Source organism: Phyllostomus discolor, chromosome 4, assembly GCF_004126475.2.
Source record: "Phyllostomus discolor isolate MPI-MPIP mPhyDis1 chromosome 4, mPhyDis1.pri.v3, whole genome shotgun sequence".
Classification (NCBI taxonomy): Eukaryota; Metazoa; Chordata; class Mammalia; order Chiroptera; family Phyllostomidae; genus Phyllostomus; species Phyllostomus discolor.
Genome location: NC_040906.2, coordinates 166440573 through 166457400, shown reverse-complemented (window position 1 = coordinate 166457400; position 16828 = coordinate 166440573). Strand labels below are relative to the sequence as shown.

General features: G+C 41.0%; 1 protein-coding gene across 2 annotated transcripts in view; it reads right to left on the bottom strand.

Annotated features, from left to right (window-relative positions):
- Window positions 1–1428: 1428 nt before the first annotated feature.
- The window catches only part of AFG1L (AFG1 like ATPase), a 196291-nt gene continuing 180891 nt past the window's right edge, over window positions 1429–16828 (bottom strand). For both annotated transcript variants that reach the window (XM_028510644.2, XM_028510643.2), the window contains exons 11-13: window positions 8038–8178; window positions 4967–5080; window positions 1429–2601 (exon numbers count right to left, since the gene is read on the bottom strand). In XM_028510644.2, coding sequence (XP_028366445.1) covers window positions 2473–2601; window positions 4967–5080; window positions 8038–8178 — 384 coding nt within the window. In that variant the 3' untranslated portion in view covers window positions 1429–2472. The remainder of the gene's footprint in view (window positions 2602–4966; window positions 5081–8037; window positions 8179–16828) is intronic.

The window sequence follows — 16828 nt, the reverse complement described above, 5'->3', positions numbered from 1 at the left end:
CGAAAAAAGCGTTTGCTCTGAGAGATTTTGTGAATCTCTGGAGAAAAACTGGAATGCCAAGAGTATAATGAAGCAGGACTTGGAAGAAAAACATAAGCATTGAACACTGCTTTCCAATCTAGGGATCTTTTTTTTAATAACCCGTTTTGGCATTTTCTTTTAGTAAAGCTACTGTACTGTTTCCTACTAATGGCTATGTAAGACTTCTGTTTCTTTTTCTTGCAGGCTGTTTTGAAGAGATGGGGATAAGGATGTTTCATTTCCAGCTACCATGACACTCCCTCCTCTGCGCTCCGGGTACCTGGGCTGACAGATCCAATAGCAGCCCCGCCTCCCTGCAGAAACCAGCTCAGAAAGCCCTGCCACTGCGGCCTACCCCCTCCCCCACGCCCTCCCCAGCCCCTGACCCTTGAGCAGGTGGGAGACTAGGGGCTGGGACACGATCCAGGCACTCAGGTAGAACCTAAACTACAGTTTTACCCTACAGACACAAAATTTTAAAAGAAGTTTAAGTTCTTTAGTACCAAAATTACGGAGCAGCCACACTGAGCATACCACAGCCTTCTATGCATTGAGGCAGAACCCTAACCAACATCGCATGACGGTTTCCATGGAAACATGAAATTCTAATTCTAAATGCCTGACCTCAAATTAACTTTTACCACAGAACTATTTCGCATACACCCAACACACTCAGGGATGGTTCCTGCTTCCATCAATCAGGCTGTCCATCTGTCCATCCACTGTCTTTTTATGAAGGTACAGCATAATTGCCATAGAAAAATGAAAAGCGAAAAGCTAAGATTGAAAGAATAAAGTTAAACATTTTATATCTATTGAGTTCAAATCAATGGTTCTGTTTCAAACTCATCTTCACTGAGTTTAAAAAAATCAATATTAAAAAATGTCTCCTTTTTTATAGGAGTGGTGTGGTATAAAACACAGTACAAGTTTTGTAAACTGTAACTCTCAGGTGAAGCTACTTAACTTTCCCAAGCCTCAGTTTCCTCACAGATAAACAGAAATTATTATACTGATTCCCTACAATTAACTTTTAGCTGAGACCATGTAAATCTCTACCAAAAGATTTGGCAATTCTCATTCTTTCTCCCTCTTAATCTACTTAATCTCTTTTTGAACTTACTGCTTTAAGTCAATAAAAAATTTTAAACCACATTTAAGTTTCAGAAGCTGTGATTTAAACTTTTTTCTATACTTTGGTTCCCTCTCTATTTCCTTGATTTAGGTCAATGTCCAAAACATACTAATGTGAAAAGATTAACTTACAAACTTAAGTAGGTTCAGAGAGCTTTCTTATGTTGATGATTCCGTTGATGCTCACTTCTCTGAATAGATTCACCTGTGCCTACCTCCAAAACAAATTTGATTTTCACAAGACTTTGTGGATTTCACTTTTTTTCCCTTTGAACAGAGATTTAGACATTCCTAACAGCCTCAACCAAGATTCTTTCTGTAACAAGTTACCAAAGTCAGATTATACTTGAATGAATCAAAGAGCGACCTTAGTAAAGGACAAACTGGGCTTTATTTAAGTAGATGCATCAAGTGTCCTTAAGTAGATGCAGACAGGTGTCTGTCTCACAGCAGAAGCAGAGGCAAGGGTGGGGAGAGGCATTCTGCAAGCAGAGCAAATGCGTGTGAGGAGTGGGCAGGGGCCACTGTCCAGCGGGGTCCCGGTCCCTCCCTCTGCTGCTTGGTGTGCCTGGGACCCTGCCTCCTCTGGATACTCTCTCACTAGTCCCCATTCCTGGTACCTGTCCTCTTACTCTCAGAGTTGGACCTGCCTGTTGGTTGGAAGGATTCCACAGTGTTGCAGTCCTCAGTGTTTTCAGGCAATGCTGTGTCCGCCGCAGATCACGCCCTGCCTGCCAAGCTTGACCTCAGGGTAAAAAATATACTCTGTTGGGAGAAAACCTGAAGACCTGGGAAATTCAGCACAATTTATAGCCACCCCCCAAATCACATGTATAAGCTCATATTCTAAAATGTTATTCTCTGTAGTTTATAGCAGGATCAGAATGCTTTCTTTGCTTTGAATTGAAAGGCAGTGTTTTTCCCTCCCCTCAGAAAAGATGTGTTTCTCTCATGTGGCAACGATACTGCCAACACTCGGGACATGTCCAGACACCTGGCATTTACCCTGTGTGTGCATTCAGGGTTCATCCAGGTGGCTCCATGTGAAGCCAAATGTCCGGTCCTACATTCATCTTCAAGAGTGCTGATTTTATTTTGGTGCAGAAATAAGGCTAAATAAATAGGCAAAAAGTAGACCTATAGAAATGGCTTCAACTTATTAATTAACTACATCTTTGACAGAAATTTTAGATAAAAATGGTCCAGAGGACAAAGTGCATAATTAATGATGAGAAAAGGATTCCTTCAAGCCCCGTAATGAAGAGTTCTCCCTGCAGTAATCACTCGTCTAGTGTTTCATTGATGCGCAAGTGATTTTTACTTCTTGCTTCTGTCCCCTTCAGTCCAGTACTGCTCAGTCTGCATTTCTGTGAGTCGGGAGATCGTGCGCTGAAATGCAAAGACCTCCTCTTCTCCGGTAAACATGGAGAGACCTTCTGCTGTGCTCTGGTGACCAAAAACAATAACCCAACATCAGTTAGGCCACCACCAGATAGAAAAGACAGTCTTTCTCCAAAAGTGCACGCCAAAAATAAGTAACAGCAAGCAGCAGTAGTTCTGGCACATTAGAAAGAGGTCCATGCCCTTCCCCAAAGCCTGGCAGACAGGGCCGCACTCACTCAGAAACTGAGACGATGCAGCTCCTCATGCGCATCCTTTCAAACGGTCAAAGACACCATTTGGATGGAAATATTGCTCTTAGAGAAATCACCATTTCAAAAGATCACAGCACATGGGTTTATAAGCAGCTATTTATTTCTACATGTAGGTATAAGTAATCATATTTTCAAAGTTTTCTTTTTAAAGAGTTACTGGCCTCATTTTCCCAAACTTTTGAGAATACATAATTTCTCCTCAGGTCAATAAAGAACTGCTTTCTCATTCGAAATGGCCTTTACCTCTGGGGTTGGAAGAATGAGGTACCCCTCTCATTTGGGAGGTGAGGGTTCATAGATAGTTTTAAATTTTTGACTAATGTTTCTTTATTAACTATATTGGGGTAACACTGGTTGTTATTATGTACATTTCAGGTGTTCAACTTGATGACATCTGTGTACTCCACTGTGTGTTTCCCACCTGCAGTCTCGTCTCCTCCTGTCACCATATTCCTGACCCTCCTTACCCTCTTCATCCTTCTCCTCCTGGAACCACCGCACTGTCATCTGCACCTGTGAGCTTGTTTTCTGTTTATGGATTTGTTGCTTTTGTTTTATGTCCCATATATGAGTGAAATCATACAGCTCTTGTCCTTTTCTGTCTGACTTATTTCACTTGATATAACACTCTCCAGATTCACCCATAATGTCACATACGGCAATACTTTATCTTTTTATGGCTGAGTAGTATTCCATTGTATAAATGTGCCGTATTTTCTTTATCTAATCATCCACTGAAGGACACTTAGGTTGTTTCCATGTCTTGGCTATTTGTGAATAATGCTGCAATGAACAAAGGGTACCTATATCTTTATGAATAAGTGTTTTCAACTTTTGGGGCTAGTTACCCAGAAGAGAGATTATTGGGTCATATGATAGCTCAATTCTTAATTTTTTGAGGAAACTCTATACTGTATTCCATAGTAGCTGCACCAGTTTACATTCCACCAGCAGTGTATAAAGGTTCCATTTTCTCCATATCCATTCCAATACTTGTTATTTCCTGTCTTATTGATAATAGCCATTCTAACAGATATGAAGTGGTATTTCATTGTGGTTTTGATTTGCATTTCCATTATAACGAGTGGCATTGGGCATCTTTTCATCTATCTGTTGGTCATTTGTACATCGTCTTTCGAAAACTATCTGTTCCAAGTCCTCTGCTCATTTTTTAATCAAATTGTTTTTTTTGTTAAGTTATATAAGTTCTTCATACATTTAAAATTTTATCACCTTATTGGAGGTATCATTTGCAAATATCTTCTCCCAAGGGGTTGGTTACCTTTTTGTTTTGTTGATGGTTTCTTGTGCTGTGCAGAAGCTTTTTAGTTTGATGTAGTCCCATTCATTTATTTTTCTTTTAGTTACCTTGCCTTAGGGGTCAAGTTCACCAAAACCCCTCTGAGACCAAGGTTCATCAATTTATTGCCTATGTTTTTTTCTATGTAGTTTATTGTTTTAGGTCTTACATTCAAGTCTTTAATCCATTTTGAGTTAATGTTTGTGGATGGTGTCAAAAAGCACTGGCTAATATTTCAATTGTCCACAGTTGAGAAATACACTCTGTAATGCTTATTTATATTTATACATAAGAAGGCAATGCAGTCACTGTTGGTTGACCTGGGATGAATCACCAAACCCCAAGTATCAGGGAACTGGGCCCGCCAGCATTGGCTGATTCCCTCCAGGGTGGCCCCAGAGTCCGGCACCCACAGGTTCTCCATATGTGTTTATGGAAGGGGGTTGGGAGAAGGTTCATGGGTTTCTTTTTAAGCCAAGGGCCTTGCCAAGCACGCCATGGTCTTGGGATAGCCAGCCCACATGCTTGGACACTACATTGTGCGCTCTACAAACCCCACAGACACGAACAAGAATATGCAGAAAAGGCAGCGTGGTGTGGCCGAATAAGCCAAGAACCAGACACAAGTGGCCAGGCGTCCAGCTCTGGGCTGTCAGTAGGGAGTGGTATGATCACTGAGATTGTAATTCTCTATGTTTAGTGATATCGAGAGTAAGTGCTATACCAGCTTAAGAAGAAAGCAGCGAATCAACAGTTAAATATATACTGCATTCCTTTTTCAAAATGTAGCCATGTATCAAACCAAAAACAATTAAGCTGTTTTATAATAAAACAAGATTATGTTAATATCAACTACCTGGCTCAGTCCCAAATCATCCATCAGTATTCTGCTTTGCTCCAACTCACTGTCATGCTGCTGATGCAGAAATAAGCTCGATAAAGGAGTCGATGCGGAGCAAATTACACGCACCTGAAACAGAGGAAAATGATAGATGGTGTTACTCCTCACATTTCGTAAGCTGAAGGCAAGAACAAATCTCTCACAAAATAAAATTTTGTTTGTCATAACACGGAGCTTAGATTTTGCTTTTAAAATGTATTTTTTCTAACAGTTTGTATCTGTTTAAAGTGATATTTTTAAACTGCACAGCACTTTTCAAAATATTTCCATATACCATCACGGGAAGCAGGGAGCCAAGGTTTCATTGGGCAACTTCAGGCCTGGAGAGGTCTCGGTTCGTGATGCCAGACCAGATCGTCCAGTTCTAAGTCCGACGGTCTTCCCATGACATCGGAGGCTGATGTGTACACCTGGCTGCTGGGGGCCTGTCTCTGGGCACATCAGAGACACTCTCCAGGTGCACTGTGCACCGCTACCCCTGGCTGGGTAGGGCGCTGCTCAGTCCGGTGCACTGCCACTCTACTTACACCCCGAGTTTCCAGATCCTACATCGATATCAATATCCTGCCAAGACACTCTTCAAAAAAGACTAAGTTTTACATTAGTATTTCTTGATTACACAAGTGTTTGAGTGAGTGGGCGTATGTGATAATCATATGTTGGAAAGAGTTTTTCTATCTTTATAAATTTTATGTCCACTAGTTTAAATACAAAATAGACTCTCCTTGGTGTTTAAAGAGTCTTGAATTTATTTTTAGGATTCATAGCTATCATTTTAAAATCATTATTTTAATAAATATGCCAATAGTTTAAAACAATACATTGACATTTGGGACTAGTTTTTCCATATCCAAATGGCCTCCCATCTCCTTTTATAAATTCTTTTAATCAAAATGACACTTTCTTCATTATTTAGATGGGAATACCCTTATTTCACAAATTTCTATGACTACATTCTAGAATAATGTCTATTTAATGCTAATTTCTAAAATAAGATAATTTTGACTATTCTAAATGTGCGATTTAGTTAACATAAATGTTAGGAGAGTCCATCATATTGCCAGATAAATCTTTTTTCTCTAATTAGGAGATGAAACAGTGGGGGTGGGGATCACAAACTTTCTTTAAGTTATTCCTAGCTGAAAGATTTTTTAAAAGTATGAATTCATCAATGCTACACTCTAAGAACCACCTACTAATGCCCCTCTACCACTTTCTTCTTGGACCATCAGCCTTCTAAAAACAGAGTGCCGCCTCCAGGCTCACTCCCTTTATTCCACTCCCACCCCGTGTGATTATTTCCGAGCAGAGTCTCTGGGTGAGTGACCCCGGAGACCACTAAGCAGTGATGACGCTTGATCCCCCAGCTCCAGAGTTCTCAGCCTCTGGCCTCTCCTGACCGCAGATCCCAGCATGCTGGCCCCACAGGAGTGCGCGTGGTCTCTGAGGTCCCTCACTGAAGCAGCCCCTTCAGCCCTGTCCCAGAGCCCTGCTGGCTGTACTTCGTGCTCAGGACCAGCTCAGGGGCTTTGCTGCAAACTCCCCACCCTGGTGAGAAGTTTGTCACCCTGGATTAGAGTTCAGCCACCACTTCTCAGCATTGTAAGATGCACTTAAGGAGCTTGTGAACATGCAGATTCCTTCCAAGCCCCATCCTGGGTCTTCACGTGCCAGATGGGGTAGGCTCTGGAATCCAGATCATAAGTAGCCCAGCTGCTTCTGATGCAGGTGTTCCTCGGCAGGACCTCCCGGTGTCTCCCCCCAACCGAAAATCAGTCTGCTCTATCCCTAGACTCTCGAGGCGCCACCTGTCCAAGAGGCCCTCCCACAGTGGTGACTTCACATTTAGCTCCGTGGACATTTGATTAATGTTTCTCCAACCCTCAATTATAAATTCCATGATGGCAGGCACCCCATCTGGCTTTGCTTGACATTGAACTTCTAGCACTTAGCACTGGGCTTGGCATGATAAAGATTGCTAAGGAACAGATAAATGAAACATTCAAGTCTTACCTCTGCCAGAAGATTCTGGCATGTTCATCCTCCCACCAAAGTCCCTTCAATTTTAAAATCACTGCTCTATCTATTTCTATATAACAGTAAAGTGATATTTAACCCTAGTTAACCCTAGTTTGAAGTTGTACTAATACCTGCACAGTACATACACATTTGCAGACATATACTATCTGCAAATACAGTATCTTGCAGTACATCAATTGTGACTCACTTTCTCTGAAAGCTCACTACCTGCCATGTGACGTTCTAAGTGCTTCACATCTTCATTTAATCCTCACAACAGCCATGCGACCTAAGTCCCACTGTTATTGACTTTCTCGACAGAAGGCAACTGAATCTGTAGAGGTTAAGCTGGTCCTCAAGGTAGACAGCCCAGCCACAGGGCCCACTCCTTAACCATGAGGTGACACTGGGCCTCATGAAGGGACAAGGGCTCGGCACTTACGGCTAAAACATGTGGCCGAAACACTCAACAAGACAGAACAATGCTAGTTACTAGCGTTTCTGGACCATAAGGAGATAGCCAATATTGAGGGGGATCTTTAGATATTCATTCATTTATTCATTCATTATTTTATCAGTTCCATCAGTTACTCACGCAACAAATAATTTATTGAGCGCTCAGTTCAGGTAAGGCGCTGTGTTGTACATCATCACAGATAAAGCACATGATATGTCTGGGTGAATGATGGCATCGCTGATACAGCAGAGGGTCTGGTGATGGGAGTTTTCTGATACTAGTACTGCTAGTACTACCGGTACCGTTACTACTAGCACACACACCATGCTCAGCTCGTGCCAAGCACAAGCTGTTTTAAATGCTTTACATGGATTAGCTTATTTTGTCCTCACAATTCTATGAAGTGAAAATGTTATCATCCTGATTTACACATGAGGGAATTGGGGCACAAAGAATCCTGATCTGAGTGGTAGACCAGGATTCCAGCCCAGAGACCTGGCCCCGCAGCCCCAAATGTGCAGTTCTGAGAAAATGCACATTACATCCTTACCTTGAAATCATAAAAGTTATCAATGAGAGTTATGAATCTTCGAGCCTCAGTCCTTTTCGCCATTGTAAATTGTGGAATGTTTCGCAAAAATACTGTATCAAAATTCTTCGATAGTTCCAAATAGTCACTGGCTCCAAGTGGCTGTAATTAAAATCAAGTAAAAGACAGAAAATTAAAATAAGCCAATTCTGGTTGCTCTTGGATTAGTTTCATTAGAAAACACCTCTTATTTTTTTTTTGTCGTGATGTGCCCCAGGTGGTAGCTTTGGGGCAACTCCACCAAATGGGACAGTCTTTCCAGAACAGACCAGGGGCGGAGCACGCTAGGGGGCAGTAGAGGAGGCAGGCGCATGGTGGGAGTGAAAGGGTATCTCGGGCCACCTCAGTCGGTAACTTGTAGGCCCCCATCCTAAATCCAGTCTTCACTCTTTTTATTTATACGGCATAACTTTAAACATGTCCTAACAAATCCTTCTGGGGCTCAACCACAAGCAGCCACTGTTATTAAACAGAGCTACCTTACAATGACATGCTGAATCTTATTGTCACCATTTTGAAATAAGACTATGCTCCACTATGAAACTCATCAGAAAATATTTTCATGTAAGGTGAGGTACAATTTTTCAAGTGTAATGTAGGAGGCACTGGTAACCTCTACAGCAGAGAGCAGGGGGTTTTAATGACCAGAAGTAGACTGAGACCTCAGCGTAATGTGGCACCGCATGCTGCCACCTCTTGATTCGAGAGGGTTACAGGGCTCAAGGTCCACAAAATTATTCACGAAGATACCACATACAGATATAAAGTGCTCGTTCCTGAAACATGAACTTAACTCACAGAAATTATGAAACTATCTGCAAACATGCCCTTTGGGGTTAGGAACGTTCCCGGGAAATGCCACCCCTCCTCGTTGTGAGCTGTGTGTGGACGACTGTACCTGTGAGCAGAAGCCATGAGCGGGGCTCAGGGGAGTGTTTCTGGCCCCACCAGAGGGTAGAGCGGCCCAGAGCCTAAGTGGCCAGGATCTGCTCGGAGGTCTCTCAGAAAGCTCCTAGCTCCCCCTGACCCATCCTGGTGCTGGGACACAGGCACTAAGCCTCCTCAGTTTCTGGCAGAATCCATCAGTGCTTCCTCTCCCTGTTCAGAAATGTCCCCTGCACTTGGGGGGCCATCAGCATGAAAACTTCTTTCAGAAATGCAGACAGGCATAGTTTCCTGGGAGAATGAGGGAATTGTGAGGGGAGCATCATCCCCACCTGAGGACCCATTCGTTTAAGCCCACCACTACTCTAACAACCAGATGAAAAGTTACCCTCCATGAGAAAGACTTCTCATGGAGGTCTGGGAGGTAAGAATAAACCTGAGAGTCAAGTTCTGGAGAAATGGTTCTTCAAGAGACAGCAGTTCTGAGGAGGAAGCAGCAATTTGGAGACCTGGGACAAAGAGGCAGAGAACCGGATAGAGCCCCAAGAATGACATGACTCCTCTGGAAGTCTGCTTAGGGACTTTCCCATCTCCACTCACCAACCAGGTACCGAATGGGGAAGAAGGAGATAACCTTGCCTTTCCCATCTCCCTCCCTTGCTGGAGCGCTTTTACCTCCAGACCCAGTGCCTGACCTGAGCTGGGCCTCCCCTGCTCACCTCAGCCACACATTTGTCTTGAGAGGGTGTCTCTGTGTGTGTGTGGTTGGTTTAAGCCTGGCTTCCATGCAAGGAAACCTTGCTGCCAAACCTGATATGGACCAGGAGTGTGTTAACAGAGTAGCTAGGAATGAGGGCTCTAGACTGCTTGGATTTGAATCCTCAGTCTGTTACTTACAAACTATGCACTTTTGGCAACTTATGCAATCTTTCTGATCCTTAGTATTCCCATCAGTAATATGGGAATTTGACTCCTATCCCATAGGATTTTAAATAATATCATGCATGTAAAGCATTTAGCACAGTGCCTGGGGCATATATCGACAATCAGACCATTTTGGCTGCTTTGAACTTTTACTATTTTGAGCTTCAAAGATTAGGCTCGGTACACATGAGCTGAGGGTGTAAAGAAGTGTCATTTGTTATGGGACCAGTTAGTGCTGCTCCACCACCTTAAACCCTCGATCGGCCTCTGTGCATTTCCCGTCCTCGGAGTCACGGCAAGGACTGGGTGAGACTGTGGAATCCTCACGTAATGAAAACAATCACCAAATACAGTGCTGTCGTGCCAAAGAGGATGACCCGCAACACACCTCCCATGCTCTGAGGGGGACACACACTACTTTTTCGAGATAAGTTAGAATTTAGTGTCTCATCTTTTGTAAATAAGAAAATATATGTAAAAAATGTAAAACCTCATTTTCAGTATGTAGTTACGTATAATTAAGCTCACTCTTTATGCACGGACGTGATTTCTATGAGTATAACTACATGCCCAAGGAAAATCATCATCAGAAGTGCAGTGAAGTGCCGAGGGCAACTGAAAATCAGAATTTTGCCCACTCAGCTATTTTTACAAATTATATACCTTTGTCAGTAGGTTCTGCATTTGCCATTATATTAGCAAATATCCCTTTCTTTCATATCCCTAACAAAATTATGTGCTCAATCACAAAAGAAAAACTGAGCTTCACATAGTTATCTATCTCCTTTAAAAACAATGGTGATCGGGGAGAAGGAGGAGTCAGGGTTTAACGGACGCAGAGTTTTAGTTCGAGGTGACGGGAAGGTCTGCAGGCGGACACCGATGAAGACTGCACAGCAGTGTGCGTGCACTGAATGCCACCAAAACGTACACTTAAAAATGATAAAAATGGTAAATTGGATGTTATATGTAATGTTACCACAATAAAAAATAGTCAATGAAACAAGGAAACGTTATTAATTGCCAAAGAAATTCCAATCTGGTCCATGGAGAGACAGCAATACTATTTTTTCTTTAAAAACATGAGGAAAAAAAGAATGAAAAATTCCCAAAACAAATCAGTTCCACTGAGATTAAGATTAATTTTAAATATAAAAAAGACTTGTTTGGCCCTGGCTGGTGTAGCTCAGTGGATTGAGTGTGGGCCTGCAAGCCAAGGGGTCGCCTGTTCGATTCCCAGTCAGGGCACATGCCTGGGTTGCAGGCCAGGTCCCCAGTACTGGGCACGTGAGAAGCAATCACACATTGGTGTTTCTCTCCCTCTCTTTCTCCTTCCCTTCCCCTCTGTGTAAAAATAAATAAATTAAATTAAAAAAATTTTTTTTAAAGATTTTTTAGTAAATATTAAAAAAGTATGTTTTCTTATACTGGTTTCAATGCCGAATTGTCCAAGAAGGGACAAACACACTTTCAGGATTGACTTTGGTGACAGATGGGGATTTCTTATTAATCCAAAATGCTCTTTTTCATTAATTGAAATAAGTTAAACAGTTGTAGACAAAAATATAGAAGAGGCTTTGTTCTGTGACTTCTGGTCATGTGACCTTGAGTAAGTACCTCTGAACTTCTGTGTCCCCCATCACAGGACCTGTCTCAAGGGTTTGTCCCAAGGGCTCAATGTGTTGACTTCGTGCAAAATCTTAAAACTGGAGCTGTCGCACGGTTAAGTGCTCAAAATGTTAGCTATTAACTTACAGAGTTCATGTGAGAAGTACATGAAATGACATACGCATACACACTATTGGGCATACAACAGACAATAAATAGTAGCTATTCTTTTATTAGCTATTAATTAACCTTTTCCTCAACTCATTAAACCCTGCAGGCTAAATGAGAAGACAATTCAACCGATTCTAACCTGCCTCTGCCTTTCCACACAGAGGTAAAAGCCATTTCCTTTGGTCCTTCCTGCTATCCCTAATCCACCAAAACTTCTGCCATCCTGGCATGCTAGCCTTCCATGAAGTCATCAGAGATGACAAAACAGCTTCTGCCACAGGCCTGCTCCCTCCCATATGTCTTTTGGTGATACCATTAGCACCACTTGTCGGGAAAGCCCAGGGTCCACATAATGAAGTGCCCCTGAAGCAGTACATGACCCACAGAAAGTGATTACTATACGCTGAATGAATTAGTGAGTCAACGTGTGACTAAAACATACCATAACCTGGGGCAGGACTGCCTATTCCTTCTTTTAAACCTATTTGCCTCAAAAGATATTTGAAACACACACACAAAAAATCACATCCTTTCTTATTTGGCCCAAATGCGCCACTCCCAAGGCAAGCCCTTGGTGGGTATCCTAGTGTGCATGGAGGAAAACGTCTAGAAAGATATAGAGCAAAATGTTAACATGGGTTATCTTGGGGTAGTGGAATAAAACATGAATTTTGTTCCTTTGTTATACTCATTTGACCCTCCCTCTGCCCCCAATGAACTTGTGTTACTTTTTTAAAAAAGATTTTCTTATTTATTTTTAGAGAGAGGGGAAGGGAGGTGGAGAGGGAGAGAAACATCAATGTGTGGTTGCCTCTCGAGCTTCCCCTAGTGGGAACCTGGCCCACAACCCAGGCATGTGCTCTGACCAGGAATTGAACCAGCGACCTTTTGGTTTGCAGCTAGCACTCAATCCACTGAGTCACACCAGCCAGGGCTGAACTTGTGTTACTTTTAAACAAAAATACAATAATGCCTTTTTGGAAGGTCATTTTTATAATGGGCATCTTATCAGTTGTGTCTCATCTGTGTGAGATCATAATATCAGTTTTAACATGGGCCATTTTTTCTTTGTTTTCTTGTTCTACAGAAGTAGGATTTTTTTTTTCAGGGATATTTAAAAAGAAAATAAAACATAAGCTGAACACATATTTTCTTTAAAGCTTGACAAAAGAATAAGGGATTTGATATTTGGGATGAAATTTGATTTTAGTTATATAGTTACAGTCAACTAATGATTCTTCACTCTAGGGTAGCCAAAGAGAGGGAGGGGAAGGTGAATAGCAGCCTCCCCAGATAGTTCGTGTTTGGTCCTCACAGCCAAGCATCAGAGTTCCCCAGATCAAAGGCTGAAGTAAGGCCGAAACCCACGTCACAGCCCTGGCCGACATGCTCCCATTTATACCGTGTCTCCGTCTGAGCAGGTTTCTCCCTGTAAGCTCGATGAGCACAGTGCTGTCAGTGCTCCTTTTCCCCACCACGTCCGACAACCCCCAGCCCACTGGCGCATGCGCACTGCCTCTGCTCTAGTCTCTCCCTACTCCTCCTGGACGCTAAAGGAACCTAGGTGAAACCTCATATTCTCTATTTCTTTTATTCTGCCTTTTGCATTATCCTCCTTGCCCCACCTCCTCATGGTTCATTTTGGCTAGTTTCCTCTGACCTCCATTTCTAAGTCCATTATGTCTCTCCTCAGCTGCATTTTATCTGCTCTTGAACTCATCCACTGAGTTCTAAATTTCAGTTATTATACTTTACATTTCTAGAATTTCTATTGGTTCTTTTTTAACACTGATATATCTCCTTTTATAGTCTCTAGATCCCTACAGTAAAATTTCCAAGCCTACCTCTTAAAAAACATCTTTCAAAATGTAAGTCTAGTTGTTTAAAATATGGACTCATAATTTCAATATCTGGAGTTCATAAATTTATTGTTGATTGTTCCTTGTTCTCATTCACAGTCTTTTCTCCTCATACATTTGGCTATCTTTGTGTATTGGATTTTATCTTTGAAAAAAAATACTTGTAGAAAAGAATCCAAGTTCAAGGTCTGAAGTATTCTGAGCTACTTGGATCACACAAGGTTTTGACTTGAGTCCACAAAAGAGCTGGTTTACTTCTGGTTCACACTCAGTTCCTAGAGTGCAATCCTCAGGGTTCTATTGAAAGAAAGAGGCAATCCACCAGGTTCCCACCCTAGTCTCTGACTCTTGTCCCACTAACCCAGTGAGATTGCCAAAAAGAAGCTTAGCTTAGCCCAGCTCACTGTTTTAAGGGGCATTTTTAGTGTTCACCAATGTCCACGTTTTCCTCTACTTCCTGGGCACACAGTGAGACTGTATTCCCAGTTTTTCTTCTGCATTTAGGTATGGCCACATAATCAAGTTCAGGCAAGTTAACTGTGAGAGGAAGTGATGTGCATGGCTTCTAGATCCAGCCTGTAAAAACATCCCACAAAGAATACTCACTTCCTTTACTCATCTGCTGGCTGAACTGACCCTCAAAGGAAGGTGGAGGCACAACAGGGATGGAGCCTGGATCTGTGAAGGACCACACTGGGCAGAGTTTCCCTGCCAATCTGCACTGGCTGGTGACAGGAGCAAAAAAGCCGTGTGCATTTAGTAAGCCTCTGAGATTTATTTGCATGTTGTTTGTTTCGGCAGTTAGCGTATCCTAATACTTATTTCATCCAGCCTCCTTCATCATCTAACTAGAAGGTTGGTGCAAATTACAGAGAAAGAGTCCGCCATTACTGGAAGTGGAAGACTTCCTAACACTTCCTTTTCACTAAAGACGTTAACTATCAAAACTTTCTCTTCAAATTTTCTTTGCATTATCATTAAAAATTTTACTCAGGAACCGCATTTAGTCATTTCCAGCACCAAGCCTGACTTTTAAAAAGTTGTGTTTAGGAAGGTAAGTTTCTCATTATGATTTTGAGAAGATTTATTTAAAAGTTTTGTTCAAATTCAGTATTTGACTTATTTTAAAATATTTTTATAAATTTATTTTTTCTTGTGACTATAAAATATACAGAAATATAATAAATATTTTCACCAAACCACATACAGATACTATCATTTCTGGTGAGTGACATCCTGATCACTATGACTGATAAATTGATACTAATCTTGCCCTAGGACTCAACCCACCTTTCTCTAGCATTCTGTATTGAAAGATGTTTGGGTTATTCAAGTGTATTCACTAAAAAATTATCTAGAAAATCACGACAGTTTTAAACCCACTTATACTGTTTTTGGAGAAATGAAGAATGCCCAGATGAGGCTGTCTGATTAGGTAAAGCTCCAGCTGTTCTTGGCTCCTTGTCCACACCCTGCGGATTGTGCCTTTCCAGCTCTGCCACCATGACATGGAGCCTGTTCTGCCCAAGTCTTCAATCCGGGGTGGCCTTGTCATTGACCACAGCTAAAAGAATGAGGAGGAAGAAACAAATTTCCAGTTCTGAGCTCAGGTCTCAAAAGGCTTTGCACACTTCCACTCACTCTTTTACAACACCTTAGGCTGTCCTGCTGGAGGAAGAGAGAACCTAAGAAGGACAGCCGGTGTTTAAGCTGAGAAAGCACCTCAGGCCAGCCTACAGCCATCTGGCTCACCAAAACTGATGGGGAAATCCAACCAAGATCAGCAAGGCTGGCTGCAGATGCAAAAGTGAACCCAGAAGAGATCCAAAAACTCCCCAGATGACCTACAGATGAAAGCAATAATAAATGCTTATTTTTTACCCTTGGCATGTGAAGTAAGAGCTAATTAAATTATTTTTAAAAGACATTGAATTTTGGGTGTAATTTGGTATGTAGCAATAACTAACTGAAAAATCATACTTGCTACAGAGATATTTACCTGAAAAAGCCCATAATTTTAGAAGTCATTAGCACATCCAGCACATGAAGAAAAAACTATCTAGCTTTTATAGCAAAATACTGGTTTTATATAATTGATAAATACATGGAAACATATTGTCATTTATTTTATATTTATTTTTATAATCAATTTGGAATTTTTGTGGTATAATGTAACCTTATTTTCAAAAATAAAATTTATGATTTACTGTATACAAGAACTAGAGGAAAAGCAAGCCAGAAAACCATATGCCCTCCTTACAGAATGCAAGAAGACCCAACTAAGTAAAAACAGAAAGCCATAGGGAGAGAGCAAGTTGATATGAGAAAGAAAGTGGATGAGACGAGCATTGCTTGCAATAAAACTAAAACTATAAGAGCATTCCAACAAAAAAGGGATAAAAATTTTAATAGAGAATTCATGGAACAAAAAATAAATAAAATGTGTAAGAGGCTAATAAATGAAAAATATAAGCTGACTATTAACCAAAAAATCCCAAAATAACATATTTTTCAGATAGCAATTTTGCAAAGAAAAACAAATTATACTACTCAATGCTGCCAAGCATGTAATACAACATCTCTTGCTGCTCAAAGAATAAATGAGTTCAGTTGTTCAGAAAAAAAATGTGTTGGATTATATCAAGAGACTTAAAAGAAGTCATAAACTTGCCCCAATCATCCCGCTTTTAGAAATCAATCTATAGGGAATGATCAGAAATTCAACCAGAGGCTATACACAGGGACTGTTCATAATTATGTGAATCAAAATGCAACTTTAGAATACAACAACAGAGGAATGGTTCAAGAAATTATGGCACATTGATACAATAAAATAATATGCTCCCAACAAATAATGGCATTTATGAAAAAAATGTATATGGAAACATGATAAAAAGATATATTAATGTAAAGTTATAATTGCATTAAGGTATCTATTTTGCTCAAATTATATATGTGGGGAATAAGCTAATATATAAAAAATGCTAACAACTGTTATCTTTCAATGGTCTCAGTGGTAGACTTAGAGGTATTTTTATGATCTTTAGTTTTTAGAGTTTTCTATACTTTCAAAACAGGAGAGAGACAAAATATGTTATGACAAAAGAAAGAGTGAAAACGGAATGATACTGTAGTGAAACAATGATGATCAGTGGGTTCCAAAGTATACTCTTCACTGTCATTTTTTGGCTCTTTAGCCTCCTACACCTTCCCAAATAATAATGAGTGAATGTGTAAAATATTCAACATAAATGCATATACTAAAGAGCTTGAGGAGTCACAAATCTACTTAAATTTGCAGTTGC